At 46.1% G+C, this 16,622-nt stretch overlaps 3 protein-coding genes across 3 annotated transcripts; 1 reads left to right on the top strand and 2 right to left on the bottom strand.

The window, feature by feature from the left end:
• The first annotated feature begins 45 nt into the window (after positions 1 to 45).
• SMDT1 (single-pass membrane protein with aspartate rich tail 1) lies at positions 46 to 2,580 on the top strand. Its single transcript, XM_017827598.1, has 3 exons — positions 46 to 251; positions 826 to 966; positions 2,316 to 2,580. The coding sequence occupies exons 1-2, from the start codon at positions 96 to 98 to the stop codon at positions 961 to 963; spliced, it is 294 nt and encodes a 97-aa protein (XP_017683087.1). The 5' UTR covers positions 46 to 95; the 3' UTR covers positions 964 to 966; positions 2,316 to 2,580.
• A 1,980-nt stretch (positions 2,581 to 4,560) lies between these two features.
• On the bottom strand, positions 4,561 to 6,118 carry NDUFA6 (NADH:ubiquinone oxidoreductase subunit A6). The gene is made up of 3 exons (XM_017827597.1): positions 5,926 to 6,118; positions 5,622 to 5,737; positions 4,561 to 4,754 (listed from the first exon to the last, which is right to left on the bottom strand). The coding sequence occupies exons 1-3, from the start codon at positions 6,050 to 6,052 to the stop codon at positions 4,623 to 4,625; spliced, it is 375 nt and encodes a 124-aa protein (XP_017683086.1). The 5' UTR covers positions 6,053 to 6,118; the 3' UTR covers positions 4,561 to 4,622.
• Positions 6,119 to 6,867: 749 nt separating this feature from the next.
• On the bottom strand, positions 6,868 to 16,525 carry LOC108503551 (cytochrome P450 2D14). Its single transcript, XM_017827588.1, has 9 exons — positions 16,225 to 16,525; positions 14,270 to 14,441; positions 13,400 to 13,552; positions 12,617 to 12,777; positions 12,317 to 12,490; positions 10,387 to 10,528; positions 9,485 to 9,672; positions 8,400 to 8,541; positions 6,868 to 8,271 (listed from the first exon to the last, which is right to left on the bottom strand). The coding sequence occupies exons 1-9, from the start codon at positions 16,435 to 16,437 to the stop codon at positions 8,093 to 8,095; spliced, it is 1,524 nt and encodes a 507-aa protein (XP_017683077.1). The 5' UTR covers positions 16,438 to 16,525; the 3' UTR covers positions 6,868 to 8,092.
• Positions 16,526 to 16,622: the final 97 nt, after the last annotated feature.

The raw sequence follows: 16,622 nt of genomic DNA, 5'->3' as shown, positions 1-16,622 counted from the left end.
GCGCACGCGCAGCGCCTCTCTCGCCGCCTCTTCTCAAAGCTCGCGAGATCCTGGGTGACGCCCGGGCTCGGCCGCGGCTCAGGGCGGGCGGGACGATGGCGGCGGCAGCCGGGCGGCTCTTGGCGGCGACGGCGGCTCGCTCGGGGCGGGCGGGCTGGAGCGGGCCGCGCGGCGCCTCGGCCGTCTCGCTGGTGCCCTCCCGAAGCGCCACCGTCACCCGCAGCGGCGCCATTTTGCCCAAGCCGGTTAAGGTGAGTGAGGGGCGAGCGGGTGGGGGCGGCAACGGACGGCAGCGGTGGCCAATCGGTGCAGGCGAAGCTGCTGTGGGCGGGGCTGGGCGGTGAGTGACAGATCCTGGGCCAATGAGGGGAGCGACTGTAGGCGGGGCGGGCACACGGAAGCCTGGCGACGGGAGGGTGATGGGGCGGCCCCGCGTCCCCCGAGCGGGCCGGCGCTGGCCCGGACCGTGTCCCCCCGTGTTCCCCCGAGAGGGGCGGCGCTGGCCTGGCGGTGCTCGGTGGGCAGTAAGGCGGAGATCAACACCCGCCTGCGTACACCCTCTGCCACCGGCGACCGCTCCCCTTGCTAAGCCACGGGTGTTCCCTGCCCCGGACTCCCCGCGGGTTCCAGCTCCCCGGTTTTGGAATGTTTATAATACTATAGTACTCTAATAAAGCGCGATGCGGTGACGGCACTAGGGACGGCAAAGCGTTCCTCCCGCCGCTTCCCGGGCCGTCCGCGGGCCGGCGGAGCCGGGAGTGTGTCGGTTCAGCCGAAGTGCCACTTGCTGGTAAAGATCCACCTTTTCCAATCGACTCCTTGCAGACGCCCTTCGGCCTCCTCAGAGTGTTCAGCGTCGTGATCCCTTTCCTGTATGTTGGTACTCAGATCAGTAAGAACTTCGCAGCCTTACTTGAAGAACATGATATCTTTGTCCCAGAGGATGATGATGACGATGATTAAAGGGTATGTCACTAACTGCACCATCAATCTAATTATTTGTGCTTCCCGTTTGGCTTGGGGCAGGGAGGAGAATCTCAGATAAGGAAATACAGACAGCAACAGCTCGAAAGGTACATTTGTAGTTAAACACACAGACACGGATTTGCCTTTGGCTATGAACTTTTTTGTTCTTTTATACCAGAGTAGGCCAGACTGGTATCTGTGAAATCTTCACACCATACATTCACTAGAAATCAAAGTAAACTGATGGAGTTTTAGATCTTGTCAGTTGAATCAGAATTCAACTGTAGTCAGTGAGGCTCTATACTGCAGACAGAACAGAGAGACTTCAGTGTTACTACATTATGCATGCAAAGAAGGGCAACAGAGCTGGTGAAGCAGCTGGAGCACAAGTCTTATAAGGAGCAGCTAAGGGAGCTGGGGGTGTTTAGCCTGGAGAAAAGGAGGCTCAGGGGACACCTTATTGATCTCTACAACTACCTGACAGGAGGTTGTAAAAAGGTGGGTGTTAGTCTGTTCTCCCAAGTAACAAGTGATAGGACAAGAGGAAATGGCATTAGGTTGTGCCGGGGGAGGTTTAGACTGGATATTAGGAAACATTTCTTCACTGAAAGGTTTGTACAGCATTGGAACAGGCTGCCCAGGGAAGTGGTTGTGTCACACTCCCTCGCGGTATTTAAATGATGTGTAGATGTGGCACTTAGGGACGTGGTTTAGCAGTGGACATGGCAGTGCTGGGCTAACAATTGGACTCAATGAACTTGAAGGTCTTTTCCAACCTAAATGATTCTATAATTTTGTTCTACTTGTTTACCTGTTTAAAAGCTTTTTGCTAACTCACAGAATGACTATTTTTAAAAGAGAGTCACTTATTGTCTGAAACTCTGATATAGGTGAACAATTTGAGAGAATTCCAGAACCCATCAGAACAAACTGTCTGGTGGGTGTCACAACATTGATCTCTGAGTAGTTGGATCATTCAGACTCACTGGAGAAAGAGTCAAAATAATTCACCTCTGTCTGCACTACACTACACTTTCTACCATTTTATGTTATTCTGTTTGGCTTGCCCTTCTGTAAAGATTTGACTTTGGGTGTATTTGATTCTTTATAGAACAAAGAAACTGTTTTAAAGATGTTATTGTAAACAGTGTTGCTTTGTAATTGGTTTGGTGGATGTACTCCACTTGATAAGGGTGTTTTCCAGCATGCACTGTGCAGCTAAAAACAAAGACTTAAAAGATTGTAAACACTGCAGTGGCCAGTTGGAAACCTCCTTTACCTAAACCCCACCTTGTGTGGTTTTAGGAGGAGTGTTTCTGAAGAGTAACAGCTTGTTATTCTATTTGCAGCACGGTAACAGAAGAACAGAAGGGAGAAAGCCATTGACAAAGCAATGATTCCAACGTCTGTCACCTGTTTTGTCCTTCCTAAACGGGACAGGGGGCTTTTGCCAGTGAGCGTCCTGCGCATGAGGGAAATCTGTAGATCAGGGTTGAAGGAAGAGCACTGCATCCTTGCAGCCCTTGCACACGCTCACCTCATCAAAGACTGCTTGGATGCCTTGAATTAGCAATATGGAAAACACTTAATTAAAGATCAAGAGATTGAGATGTATGACTTTTGTCTTGTGTTTTTATTCATGTGGGGGGGAAAAAAATGTGCCTGTGTACTAGCATTTGTCTTAACCTTTCTCCTCTGTCTGTCTGTTCCAGTGAGGAGGCTCTCCTGATATTTATTTCCTCTTGTGAGTCCTCTCTGTGAGCCCTTTTCCCCAGGGGAAGCAGCAGCCCCACAACACAGCCCCATTAAAGAATGAGGTGCACATCAGCAATGGCACTGCGGTTCAACAACCTGGCAGGTGATGGGACCGTGTCATTAATATCACCTCACTGAAGATTAAATACAGTATTATCGTCACAGAGTTAAAAGTTTGCGTACCTTTGGTAAAAGGCTAAGATCACAAATGGCAAACTAACTTGCTGATGTCTTTTATAGCATTTAATCTCTGAACACTGAAAAAAATGTCTGAACACTGGCTCCATGTACCTAATATTTCCTAGGTAGTTCAGTACTTCCTTCTGAATGAGCCCTAATATATTTGTTGTCTTAACTGTGTATAAACCTCAAGTCCTCTTTTCATAGAAGTGTTTACTATTGCATTTAAATCCTAGCATAACAGACTTAAAAGATCTTCTCTGCTGCTAGGGCACATGAAGAGCATCTTTAGTCACATCAGACCAGCTGTTTTCTCAAATTGAAACCTAGAAAGGTTAGTGAATTATTTATTTTTCTTAAGCCAGTGTCTCTCTTGTGGTTTCTGGTCATTAGCTCTGGCCTTGTATCTTGACTGCCCACTTTCTCCTTCTTTGTTCATGTCACTGTTAAAAAGTCTCACTTAATATCGCACACATTGGCACAGTGTATAGTTCAAACAGCCACACTTGCTCCCTTCTTCTTTGGCAGAGCTTTGGATGTTTGCTTTGTAACTCTCCAGCATAGTTACAGAGAGAAAAGGGAGCCTGCAATCCGAGTAACCCCAACAACTGTAGCTGAAGGGAAATGTCAGATTCTTGAGTCACTTGGTATCTGAGTTGCCCCCTCCTTCCCCAAGCCACCTGAGAAGTGGTTGTTCCAGTTCATCTGCTCTTGGGAGCCAAACATGTACCCACTCCTGTCTTCTATGCTGCCAAATTCCTTATCGCTGCTTTATCCCACGGTCTCTTCTGGCCCCTCCTGACTCTCTCAACCCTGTCCTTAAAAACACGCCACCCCTGAAGCCCCAAGGTACACTTACATACAAATCCCCGAGGAGTGCTGTGTTACAGTCCTCTTATGGGGAAGAAAGCCCCAGTATTTAGGCAGGATAAAAACCAGTTTGACTGTACTACAAAGATCCGATGCTGGTCACACCTGGGGGAGCTCTAGCACTGAGTTACCCCCTGAAAATCTGTTCTGACTGGTGACAGAACAAATTCTCCTTACCCTTCTCAAAAGGGAGCTAGTAATTCCTGATTCAATTAAGAAGGTGATAGTAGGACACCATCTCCTGCTAGGCATCAGAAGTTCTTACAGAGCTTTCCTATTCTAGATAACAGTACAACCCCCCATTTTTCCAGGTAATTTCATTTTACAGCAGGGAAATGGACTCTGCTGATGTCTTTATGCATAAAGGGATTTATATGCTGATTTCATATATTCTCTGAGGAGGTAAACAGAGACTAGTGTCCAAGGGAAAAACAGCAGGTCAACAAAGTCACAGCATGAAACTGCAAGACACTACATGAATACAGATGGGTCTCAAGCACAAGAGTATTTCTGTGACTACACTGGCTGTTCTGAAGACCTGCTCTTTCCTCCACAGAGCTAACACGTACAGACAGGGCTGCAGGCCAAGCACAAAGCCCCACAGCTAGGTTGTGTTGTGGTTATTCAGCAGACACCCCAGGGCCGATGATGGGACAAATGCTGCCCACTAAAAATACATACTGGCAAAACTGTGAAATCACAGCTCTTCAAACATCATAATCACTTGCACACGCTCTGGATTCAGCTAGGCCTTAGACTCCTAATATGTTACACAATCTCTCTGTATGGTTTTTTTCTATTGTACAGAACTTTATTTGTAATATAAGGCAGGAAGACACAGAGTCAATCTCTCAGGGATCGTGGCCCGCATAGAATTTGGACAGAAAGTCTTTAGGTTGCGGGGTTTCCGTCTCATGGAAATACCTCATGACGTGAGTCCTCTGCTTCCATACATGAATGGTTTCTTGAAGCTCCATTTTCCCCTGAGCACAGACAGAAGAATTTTAGACCAGTTCGCAGTTAGAGCCCAAGTCTAACCTTACAGCAGCATGAAAGTTATTTCAATGCACTGAGAAACACCTAAGTAAAAAACAGCTGCATCAGCAGTTCTGTACTCCTACAGACTGCTTGTATCACCTACACTGTGACACAAATATGCTGTTTCCGCCTTGTGACTTGACATCTCTGCAGCATAGTTTCCCAGCCCTGTGAAACAGGCAAAGGATCTTGCCTCCTTCTTAAAAGCTGCATTGTTTCTCTCATGACCAGCACCTCCCATAAAATTCTACATAACATTCCTAATTTTCAAGTACCTCTACTGAATTTGTTTGAATAGCAGCACATTACCTGTAAAACTAAGCAGAACTACTCCCAAGTGCTTAGCACCAGTATCAGTGCCACAGAGATATTAAACTTAACTTCTTCATGACTCCACTCTATCGTACTGGTTTTGTAGGATGGCAGCACAGAGTAAAATGAGACTGCCTGGAATTGTCATCAACCGTACTACCTAGGATTTTATTTCCAGATTTTTCTCATCATGTAAAGACAGAGTAACCGTCTTGAAAAGCATGAAATATAACAGGTGAGCATGTCAGTCCTTGGTTGGAAGCTTTCTAACACATTAGAACTGCAGAGGTCAGTTACTGTGGCTAATTTAAAGATCTGCAAACCAGAACCAGTGCCCTGAGTGACAGAAATCTGTATTCAAGCCACTGGGACTTACGTGCATTAAGACTCTGTTCCTCTGCTTGCTAAAGCAGCATGATCCCTGATCAACAGGTTTGCTGACATAGGTAAACCAATACGACTGCAAGAGACAACCCCTCCATAGCCCAAGCTGCTTGTACCTTAATAACCAGCATGTCTATCACCCGTGGATCCCTAATGTGGGCGTTCTTCATGAACATCTCCCGCACCTTGTTACGCCCCTGTTTCACCGTGATGTCCAGCTGGTACAGGTGTACTACAAGAAACACAACACCCACTGCGGTCATCCACATCGCTTCGCGTTTTTCCCACCGGCGGCGTTCAACTCAACCCTCCAAAACGCTACCCGGCCGCTCGTTCATGCGCAGCCCGCCGGTTTCACCAATGTCATTAAGGCCGTTCCGACCTTGAGCACGCGCGGCAAGCTCCGCGCCCCTCACCCACCCGCGTTGGGCACCTCGCGGTACCACGCCCGGTACAGCTCCCTGACGCGCCGCTTCGCTTCGCCCAGGTCCCGGCTGAAGATCGGCTTCACCGCGGCCGACAGCGCTCCCTTCCCCGCCACCGCCATCTTGCTGCCGCCACCGCCCTGCTACCGCCCTCGGGAACGCCCACGGCGCGGCAGAGCTCCTATTGGTCGGCTGTACTGCCACTCCGCCCGGCCAGCCGACGATCTCCCCTCGGATTGGTCGGAGGAAACGCCAATCAGCGCTGTTTGCGAGGGGAGGACCACACCGGATGGGCGGGGCTGCACCGTGTCCCGCCTCCCGGGGCTGTGGGGTCCGACCCCTCAGAGCCGGCGCCTCCCTTACGGCCGCGCTGGGGCTGTTATGGAATTATGTATTTGTTGCCTTTGACCCCAGACGTCACACCGGCTGTTTTCTGTCAGTGCACTATTGCGTGTTAGAAAGACAGTCCTAGTCCAGCTATACGTACGTTTTTATCCAAATACACGAGTGCTGGGATCCTCACTGAAGTTAAGTTCATGCCAACCTTCTCTTTAAACGCACTCGTGTGTGCTGGTCACTATAAACCCAAAAGTGTTCAGTACAGTGTCATTGAACTGACTAGAAAAACAACGCTGAAAGGATCTTTAAAGACACAGTTGCGGTGCTGGGGGTACGGAGAGAAATGTCAAGTGAGCGTCTGAGGCTGGGGCACAGCAGGACTGAGGCAACCACAAAGAGGAGAGATGACAAAGAAGATTTCACATCACTTTTATTCTTTCAGATTTTTTTTGAGATTAAAAGCATGAAATACAAATCTTAGCATGGAGTACTAATCTTAACACCTACATTAATAAGGATTCGCATAGTTCAGTAGCTTTCATAGCTTCCAAAGAAAGATAGATATAAAGGTGTCCACACACTCAGTTTCAGGTATTTATTTTTTTTTTTAGTGGTGGTTATACACAGAAGCTCCTTTATGTTATGGTCCTTTCAGCCATGTGGTTAAAAGGCAGCTACTACTAATCTAAATATCAACATATTTTAACACTGTGCAAAGCAATTTGTCAGGAATATTGCAGGAAGAAAAAGAAAGGTAGTTCTGAAGTCTATGGCCATGCAGCTTCAAACAGTATAACTCCATCCCTTTGTGAGTTCCAAACCTGCCCAAGAGTTGACTTTAAGTAATGCTAAAAAAAAACCCAAAACAGTTATCAGGAACTAGTTAGAGGAAATGATAAATCTAAACACCAGGATTTCTCTTGAAATGTACTTATAGAAATTGCTGTATTTCACAAATGACCTGCTTCTGTGGCTGACACATCATATGGATTATTTATGTATTCCTTGATATTTACTCCTACTGGAGGATTAGCGCGATATAAGGGTTGTCAGGATTAAAACTTACTTTCTTTGGGACTATAAATGAAAACAATGCAATATCTGTGCAATAGATAGGAGTATGAATAAACAGGAAAGAACAAAGGAGACGTGAGTTGGATGGTAAAATTTTTCAGGAGCACTGCTCTGAAATTGCATTTAAATGTCACCTTGTTGGAGCTGAAGCTCTCGCCCTGCCCACCAGCAGCATCAGCCAAATCAGCTGACCATCCCTTGTTTTTTCAGGAACCAAGCCAGAGCTGGGCTCCCCTGGGCACCAGGCAGAGGAACACACTGCTGCACGCAGGAGAGGCAGAGCATGGCTGGATAGGCAGTGGGGCTAACAGTAGTACCTTACAGGTTTTTCCTAGTCGTTTTTTGCTTCCAGAATCAGCAAGACCTCAGGGTTGTCTTTTACCCAGGATATCCTTGTATTTCTGTAAACTAACTCAGGGATAATAATTCTTTCAGAAGCTCTGTGTTCAGTGAACTGCTTCTGCAACCGATGAGAGCCCAAAGTACAGCAGAGCTGGCTAATTAGGCAAAAATGTCCTTACAAACTTGACTGCCATTACTAACTTCATATAGCTGTTTGATTCAAGATCCAGAACCAGAATTAGGATAAACGAGATATTGGGCTAGATCCTCACTTTACACAGCTGTGGACATTTTTTTGAATTGAGAGGTCTTAAGTGGAGCCCAGCATGAGCCTGCCTAGACCTGCAATGTTTCTGATAAAGTTTGCATTGCTGGTGCTCTGTGAGTGAAAGGAGAGTGGTGTGCACTTATCTTGGGACAGCTTGCAACAGGTATGGGTGTGGGGAGTTTGTGAGAGCAAAGTGACCATCCTCCCGTGGCCTGGGCTGGTCCTCAGGGAGCACAAAGGTAAATTTCTGCAGGAGAGTGGTAAAGAAAAGAAAGAGCTCCATTCTGGCCAGCTGTTCTCCCAGGCAGACACGGCGACCTGCAAGAGAGGGAGTAGAAAGTGTCCATCAAAAAGGGCATTAATCCATTCTGGAATCACTGTGGGGGGAGCAGATCACCCTCCTGCTGTGCCTCTGACTTGCAGCTGGATACTCCCCTCAGATTTACCTGCTGAGAAGGGCAGGAAGGCATCTGGTTTCACAAACTGCCCGTTTACATCCAGGAAGTGTTCAGGGTAAAACTCATTTGGTTTCTCCCAGACTGTCTCATCCTTCAGCACAGAAGACAAGTTGGTGATGATTGTCGTCCCCTGCACTCCTCCACAAGAGGAAACAACTTATGTGAGAACAGCAGCATTATCTTGGCACAATGGATCAGTGCTGGTCCCTGTGTCTCCCATCTAATAGCAACCATCATTCAGTGCCTCAACATAAGGCACCCATCTCCACTTCTGCATCTTATTTAAAGCAGAGGTAAAGCAGGGCACTTTTCCAGTGATATATGGTGCCTACCCTACACTCTGAAGTATCTGAACTTTTGCAGTTTGTATCCTTACAGAGGCCGTTGAATGCAAATGCCAATTTCATGGTTACACAGTGGAAACAGCCTCTGCTTCTCAGATCCTCCTGGACTTGTTTTATAGCTGCAGAGAAGAAGCTGACTGACAGACTTCAAAGCCCAACTTTCGCAGGGGCCATGGAAAATTGCAGAGCTTTCCTGTTTCACATGTCAACATTCTAAGCCAGAGGAGATACTGCAAGGGTACCAAAAAAAAAAAATTAAAAAAAATAATCCCAGACTTGAATTCTGCCAGTGCTGCCAGGGCAGCTGCCTGTCACAGTGGAAGTGGTCTGAATGTCAGTGGCATTTGAATAGCTTCAGAGGTTAGAATTTTAAATACTACCATCTTAGGCAAGCCAGTAAGCTGGTGTTGTGTGCCTCCAGAGAGCCTGTTAGGCTGTTAGGCTCCTTCCAACACAGGCAGTGAATGTCACGGCTCATGGAGAGGAAGGGAAACCTTTGCACTGAGCTGCCACTGCAGTTGGGTTCCCATACAACCAGTGTAAACCTAGAGCACAGATATGACCCTCTGCCTGGATTTAGCATGTCAAAATGTCCTACTTTAGTGCTCGCCAGTGACTGTAATTGGGTCTGGAAGTGCAACACTGCAGAGTTGCATGGGGTCACCCACACCCCATGCCTGGTGTCTGCACAAGGAGAGGATGTTGTATTGCTTATCTGGTCACGGTCACCTTGGGAATAAAGAAGCCTTGCAACTCGGTGTCCCGGTACGTCATGTGAGGTAGTCCAACAGGAATAATATCCCCACAGCGTTGCACTTCATGGATCACAGCATTAGTGTAAGGCATGCTCGCTTGGTCCTTCATGGTGGGGGGTCTCTCTCTGCCAATCACCTTATCAATCTCTGCTTGGACCTTACCTGAAAGCAGAACAGATAAGGAATTAGAGGACACTTAGACAGAAGGGGCTGGCACAAGCTGAAGGAAGATTGGCAGCATGAGATTGTAGGCACTGGGTGAGAGCGGGACAAGCAATTAGTGAAAGAAACAGGAACTAGATGGGGAGGCATTTTTCAGTTGCGTGGTGACATCTGTATAACTATTCTTTGAGCATAGTGTCTTTAAAAGGTCCCTTACCCCTACCTTACCCCTCCTCTATGCAGCTGGAAGGGTACCTGGCCATGCAGCATTAGAGAATTTGAACTGATCAGCATCTACTCCAAATACTGGAAAGAGGGTATGCTGACCACTGCAAGTCCCCAGCCTTCAAAATGAAGGCAAGAGCGAACTTGCCTTTCCAATTTGTCTTTTTTATCAGGGCTTCACCTCTGCCAGAGGTGAACAGCCAGAAGCTGTTTGGGAAGTGTTTCTCCTGGCTTCTGCTAGACCAACAATCACCAAAGGTGTTCCTTTTTTCAGGAACCAAGCCAGAGCTGGAAGTGTTTCTCCTGGCTTCTGCTAGACCAACAATCACCAAAGGTGTTCCTTTTTTCAGGAACCAAGCCAGAGCTGGGCTCTCCTGGGCACCAGGCAGAGGCAAAACCCCCAAATCATGGAGAGAAGGTATTCAGCCTCCTTGCAGAAAAACGCAGGTTGAAGGGAAGAGGCCACACCTCTGCCTGTTTCTGACTTACTCTGTATTTCTGGGTGGAGAAGCATATACAGCAACGCCCACCGAAGAGTGGTGGTGGTGGTCTCCGAACCAGCTCCAAACAAGTCTGCAGCCACCAGACGAAGGTTGTTATAGTGGAAACCGTTTTCTTCAGCTTCCTTACCCTATGGAGAGAAAACAAGTGGGAAATTGGAGCTGGGGTATTTGCTAGCTGAGAATACCATTGTCCAAAGAAGTACTGAGAAGCACTAGATCCATTTTTCAGTGGGACAGTGGATCACAACACAGGCAATGGTCTGAGCATGAGTGATGTACTTCGTAACCCTGTTATCTCCTGTATTTGAAGGTCCTCAACCACCTCCCATATCCTGAGAGATGAAAGCTACACCTGCCTTCAGGACAGGAGTGAACACTTTGTGCTCTCATCTCAAACAGACAGCAGGCCCCTGCCGCTAGCCATAACATCCTCCCCCAGAGGAGTAGGAACACAGTTATCCAGGTTTGGTCAGATCATAAAACCCACACAGTAGAGAGGAGGCTGCATTAATGTGGCTAATGCAAAATTAACATTATTTTAAGGGAGTTATCCCTAGCTATGCATTACAGATTCTCTCTGCTTCTGCCCTGATATTTTCTTACAATTGAAAAAAAAAAAAAAGAGGGTATTATTGCTGCCTATTAAGTCTGCAACACCACTTTCAGCAAAACTGGTCTCTCATCCAAATGCTAATTGAGCTCAAATTTGTTAGCATATGAGATATGACAAGCTCTCTGCATGAGTTCATCTTCTTGTCTTTTCTAATCCTCTTTATACTCTCCCTTCCTAGGGACTAGCTTCTGTTAAGTTATTCAGTATATTTTGATGCTGTTGTAATATGGATAGCAATTAATAAGGCATTTAAGACTCAACTGTTATTTCAACAAAAGATCTCATGCAAGGGAGCTCTGGGACTGACCCGACCAAAGTTAACTCAGGAGAGGGATTTATCAGACTGGCTTATCAGGGGATCGTAGTGAAAAGAAGAGAGCTGTGACAAGAGGCAGCATGGTCAGGCTCATATCCACCCCCAGATAGTACTGCTCAGTGCAGAGTAACATAGGTCACCTTGCTCTGCCTGTGCAAGCTGGGGGGCCCAATGCATGGGGGAGGGTGACTGACACCCCTGGCACGGCAGGGTTTGTTATGCAGAGCAGCAGTGTAGCCTGAGCACTCAGATGGTGGAAGCAATTTGCAAGCAGAATTTGCTAATACTGCTCATCTGACACTCAAAATGTAGTGAATTCACGTGCAGAAACATGTGGTGGATGGATGGGCTGATGCAAGTACCTTTGATTTTATACTGACTTTGTGCCTCACTGAATCGAAGGAAAGACTCCTTCTAATTTCAGTGAAGTTCAGATTTAGGCCTTCCTCTGATATGTCGGGAACTAGTTCTTAGCAAGCAATTCAAAGACACATATCTGTCTTTTCAAGTCATAACTTGGTTTAAAGACAGGCTACAGACTGGGCAATGACACCAAAAAGCCAGTCTGTTGCTGCAGCTTTGTAACTGATTATGAGACATCAGTCATCAAGGCACTGACATGACAAGGAATCTTGCATGTTAACTTGTTCTCTGGTGCAAACTTAGAAATATTAGTGAATTCTCAATCGCTGCCTTTTAAAAGCCTTCAAAATGGTGTAGGCTGGAAAGAAGGAATTTGCTAGACTCTGAGGGGAATGTGAAGGTAGAAAATGGCAACAAGAACATCAGCAGACAATATGACGTCTCAAGACAGTAAAGGAAGTTACAGCATGAAGAACATCTTTCTTATCAAGATATAACATGGAATGAAAAAGTAGGAAATTAGTTGGTAAGAGATTTTAAACAACTCTATGAAGAAAGTCAGCTTCTATAAACAAGCTTAAACAGGCAGAGGAACTGCCCCTGGACCTGCTGGTGTCACCCTACCTTCTCCATTTCCTTTAAAAATGCATCCGTGAGATCTCGGGTGTAAGCAGGGTTCCAGGTCTCCATGTGCTTATCTATGAGCACATCAATGAAGTCCATGAAAGCCTTTTGGCTTTGAAAGATTTTCTGTGCCAGTCCAGGGATGCGCACCAAAATGGGCACCACGTTAAGAAGCTGGGGTGTGAGAACCAGAAAGAGAGAGAAAGAGAGAGAAGATATTATGTGATGCAAAAAAGAAAAATGATGAAAACACAATGCTCTCAATCAACAGAGGGCAGCTTCTTACAGCTCTCAGTCTACCTGAGGAAAGAATCCAGTTTCTTCATTCAGGGAATTTTCAAAGAAATGCAAGAGTTTGTGGAATGTCTCATCACTGTAGTCGAAACGTTCTCCAAAGACCATGGTGCAGATCATATTGCAGACTGCTTTATTTACAGGAACATGAACATCAAAAGAACGACCTGAAAATGGAAATGGAGACCAAGCAATGAAGCTCAGCCACACCAAGCTGTTGGACCTCAGCTGTCAGCAGCAAGAATACACAAATGCCTCCTTGATGCCTTCAAGAGAAAAAGCCCTCAAACCACTCAAAGTACAAATGCATCATACTAAGTGAAGACCATCTCATCTCTTACTAATATTTGGTTGATCTGTATTTAAAGGAGAAAACTCCCAAGAAAAGCTGAGTTGCAGCCTTGTTCTGTGACTTGACAGGTAACATGTTGTGTCTAGATGACAGGTGATGTGCTGTGAACTCTGAGCTGCACTTCTATTGCATGTGATAACGTCAGTATGTTCCACTAAACTTCATAAAGGTAACAGTTAATGAGCTCTGGGAATAATTCTATTTTACCTCTCTATTTCTAATTTCCTATTTGTTTTCTCTTTCAAATGGATTAGTGTTACAGTAGCCACACTGTGTAAAGTAGAAGTGGCTCCAAGGAGTTCATATAGACTAGAAACACTGCATTTTCTTGGGAAGAGAGCACTGCAAGCAAACAAGAGTGGCTTTAGTAATACTTCTCTTTGCATCGCTGTATTGCCTTTTTCTGTGATTTCCCCATCCTTGTGGATGTGACAAACCTTCTTTAGACTTGAATGCTGAACAAAGAAATCCAGCTTCCTCTACCACTCGCTCTTCCAAGGATTTCTTTCCCATCCCAAAGTTCCTCAAAGTAGAGAGCGTGAATTTCCTTAGCTCCTTCCAGCTGTGCCCGTATCTTGCAAAAACAATACCTGGAATTATGGATGAGCAAGAAATGTCAGGATATGTCATTTGTACATCAAGAAAAGTTTGCTAGACAATAGCAATTGTGAGTTTGGAGATACAGGTCTGTGTGGATAAATGAAAGAGTCTGATCTTATACAGCTTCTTCATACAGCAATTCTGAATATGGATTACTGCACCTTCTAATGCCTGTGCATGGCTAGCAAAGGTGGAGGGGGGATTCAATGGGAGCAACAAGGGCTGCTAAGGATAAAGGAATCACCCCTCCAAACCATTCAGCATTGCACCCTTAGCTTGTGTGAACTGGGTAGCAGCTTGTGCGACCACACAGGAGCTGAGGATGAGATGTGGGCAGAATGCTGGATAATACTCTCTCAGATGAAAGTTTCCATATTTTTTTGCGACAGCAGCTTGCATATAGCGCTGTTATGTGCAAGTTGTTGTTGTTGCATAAGCATGGTAAGCACTAATCACTGGGTGTCAGGAGCTGGCAAGAAAGTTTTACCACAGGTAGTGTCCTAACACTGCTGCAGAGGTGTGTGCTCACACCTGGAGCTGTACTACAACCACTAAGGGGAGCCCCCATCTCACCACCAGAGAGTGGCAGATGTACAAGGAGATTGATCCTGGGGACATGAGAAGGTGGCACCATGCTAAGAAAATCTTCCATTTCAATCCTACTTGTGCTAGTACCAGCAAGGAATGCCTATTTTCAAGGGACTTGCCTTCAGATTTCTTTCCGTAGCCCAAGTGTTCATATATTGGCAAGTATGGCCGATCAGCAAAGTCCTCTGACCTGTGGACAAGGGCTTCCTTCACTGCTTTATATCCATTCAGCACTACCACATTGGTCCAGCAGTTCTGGAGATTGTAGATGTTTCCAAACTTCTTCTGAAGCTGCCAAGATAAAAAAGTATGTCCCTGAAAATGAGCTGAATGTAACATCAGAAATATCACCATATCCTTTCTTAGGGCCTTTACTATTTTGTGATTTTTTGAGGTGCTTTTATTCAGAAATCTTCAGCTGATCTTTGACCTTTGTCTTTGCAGTGCAACAGCTCAGTGCCAAACAGCAGCTGGAGCAGGGATCAATGCTCCATGAGTGGAAAAATTTAGAGTACACCTATCCTGGTGTACAAACTGTTGCCATGAACATTGTGCAAGTATTTTGGATTTTGTCAAGGACCTTTCTGGGGATTTTCAAAGGCTGCAAGTTCAACAATTAATTATTTCCTAATATTTGTATTTACTTTGATCTGAAAGACTAGGTAAGATTTTAGTCTACTTCTGCTGAAGGAAATATTAATGATTAGGTGATATGTAATTTTTTTTAAAATATGCATTTATTCCTAAAGATCTACTCAGAGCCAGGTTTCCAGAAACATGGTAGGAAAAAGGAATTCCACACTGAAGTTTTAGGTCAACTTTCTCCCTAAAAGGAGTGTACACATCCAGTATGACTGGTGACTGGTGCACACCCTACATCTGCTGTGACCTGTAAGAGACATCATGCTGATGGCAGGATGAGAGCACAGGTAATCCTGTCAGCCATGCACTCACCGTGGGATCTGACCTCGGAGCTGTCTCCTCCAGGTAGACAAGCCCTTTAACTGGACTTAGACTCCTGGGAAGGCAGGTCAAAGCTCCCCCGCTAGTCAGGAACACTGAACAAAGCACTCAGGAGCATGTTGTCCAAAGACATGCAATAGTAGTGATGCCCCACAGTTTATTTTTTCTTTTTTTTGGTAGGTTTTTTTTTTGTTGTTGTTTTGGTTTGGGGGGTTTTTATTTTTTCGTTTTGGTTTGGGTTTTTTTTGTTTAAAAACTAGGAGTCTTCATTTCTGCACTGTAGCATTGCAAGGAGTCAAAGTACTTATTTGCAGTAGGGTTGAAAAGTGAATTAGCACTTCACTGGCACTAGAAATACATAATTAAAAGTGGTTACTGGTCAAGATTGTGGTTAGCATGTCCCTGACGTGATATGATTTGTAAATGGTACGCTTTTGGACTACACGCAAGCAAATAATACAAATGCTATATTTAGTTTCTCCATTTGGCAGGTTTTGGACAGACAGCTGAACAGCACTGTCCTAGAAAAGAGGGCTTTAGAGTTTGCAAGCTGAAGCACAAAACCCCCATGGTTTATCTGCTGCAAGCTGTGCTGTGCTTTTCCTTTGAGAAAAGCTAAGCCCTGACTTTGAATAGGAATGCTACCGAGATTTTGGGCATTGCTGCTGGGGCAAATCCCACCCGCTGATCTCTTTAACTGAAACTGTCACACCCCCGTCACATGCATGCTTCAGTAACTCACATGAAAGTTTGCCATTCCGCAGCCTCATTCTCAGCCCAGATATTTGTTTGTCTTCCCTTGTTTGTACATCTCCCTGTTCCTTTGCCCCCAAATCTGCCCACGTGGTAGGTTGGTGGCCAGTTCTACAGCATCACCTATCATTGGGGGCACAACAGCTCACACAGAGGTGGGGAGATGGAGGTTGGTGAGGTGGTGTGTGATTATTGTTAATCTATGAGGGCCAAGTCAGTGTCCTTAGGCAGTGACTTGCTTCATCCTGGACTTTGGAGAGGGCATTGCCCTTCGACTTTGTGCAAGATTAGGTCGTGCCAGGGTACCCACCCCTCCTGGTCGTGTGAGGGGCACTTCATTGTGGGGGCTGCCACTCACCTGTTTGAAGGAGTGGGCAGGGTTGTGGAAGTCAACAGAGAGCATGGTCCCAATGAATGGCAGAGACACTGGGCCTGGTGGGTAACGGCTCCACTTCTTCCTGCGCTTCATGAAGTCAAGCAGTAAAGTAAAAACTGTAAGAAAAACTCCCAGTACAGAGATGTTGCTCCAGAGGGATGACAGCTGGGACCCCAGCCACAGGAACAATGCCATTTTGTAGTCTGTCTACTCCTTTGTCTCCCTTTTTGGACACAAGGCTCCTTCTGCTTCCTTTTGCCTTCTCTTCTCTTCCGTTTCTGACCTTTTAATATGGGGCTTGGCTCGAACTCGAAGCTCCTCCTCTGCTCAGCTCAGCCCTAGGGGAGTGGTATAAGGGTCATCCCTCCTCCTTCTCCTCC

This window comes from Lepidothrix coronata, unplaced genomic scaffold (assembly GCF_001604755.1).
Source record: "Lepidothrix coronata isolate B3197 unplaced genomic scaffold, Lepidothrix_coronata-1.0 Scaffold141, whole genome shotgun sequence".
In the NCBI taxonomy this organism is placed as follows: domain Eukaryota; kingdom Metazoa; phylum Chordata; class Aves; order Passeriformes; family Pipridae; genus Lepidothrix; species Lepidothrix coronata.
Note: the sequence above shows the minus strand (reverse complement) of the source record. Positions and strands in the feature narration are given on the sequence as shown.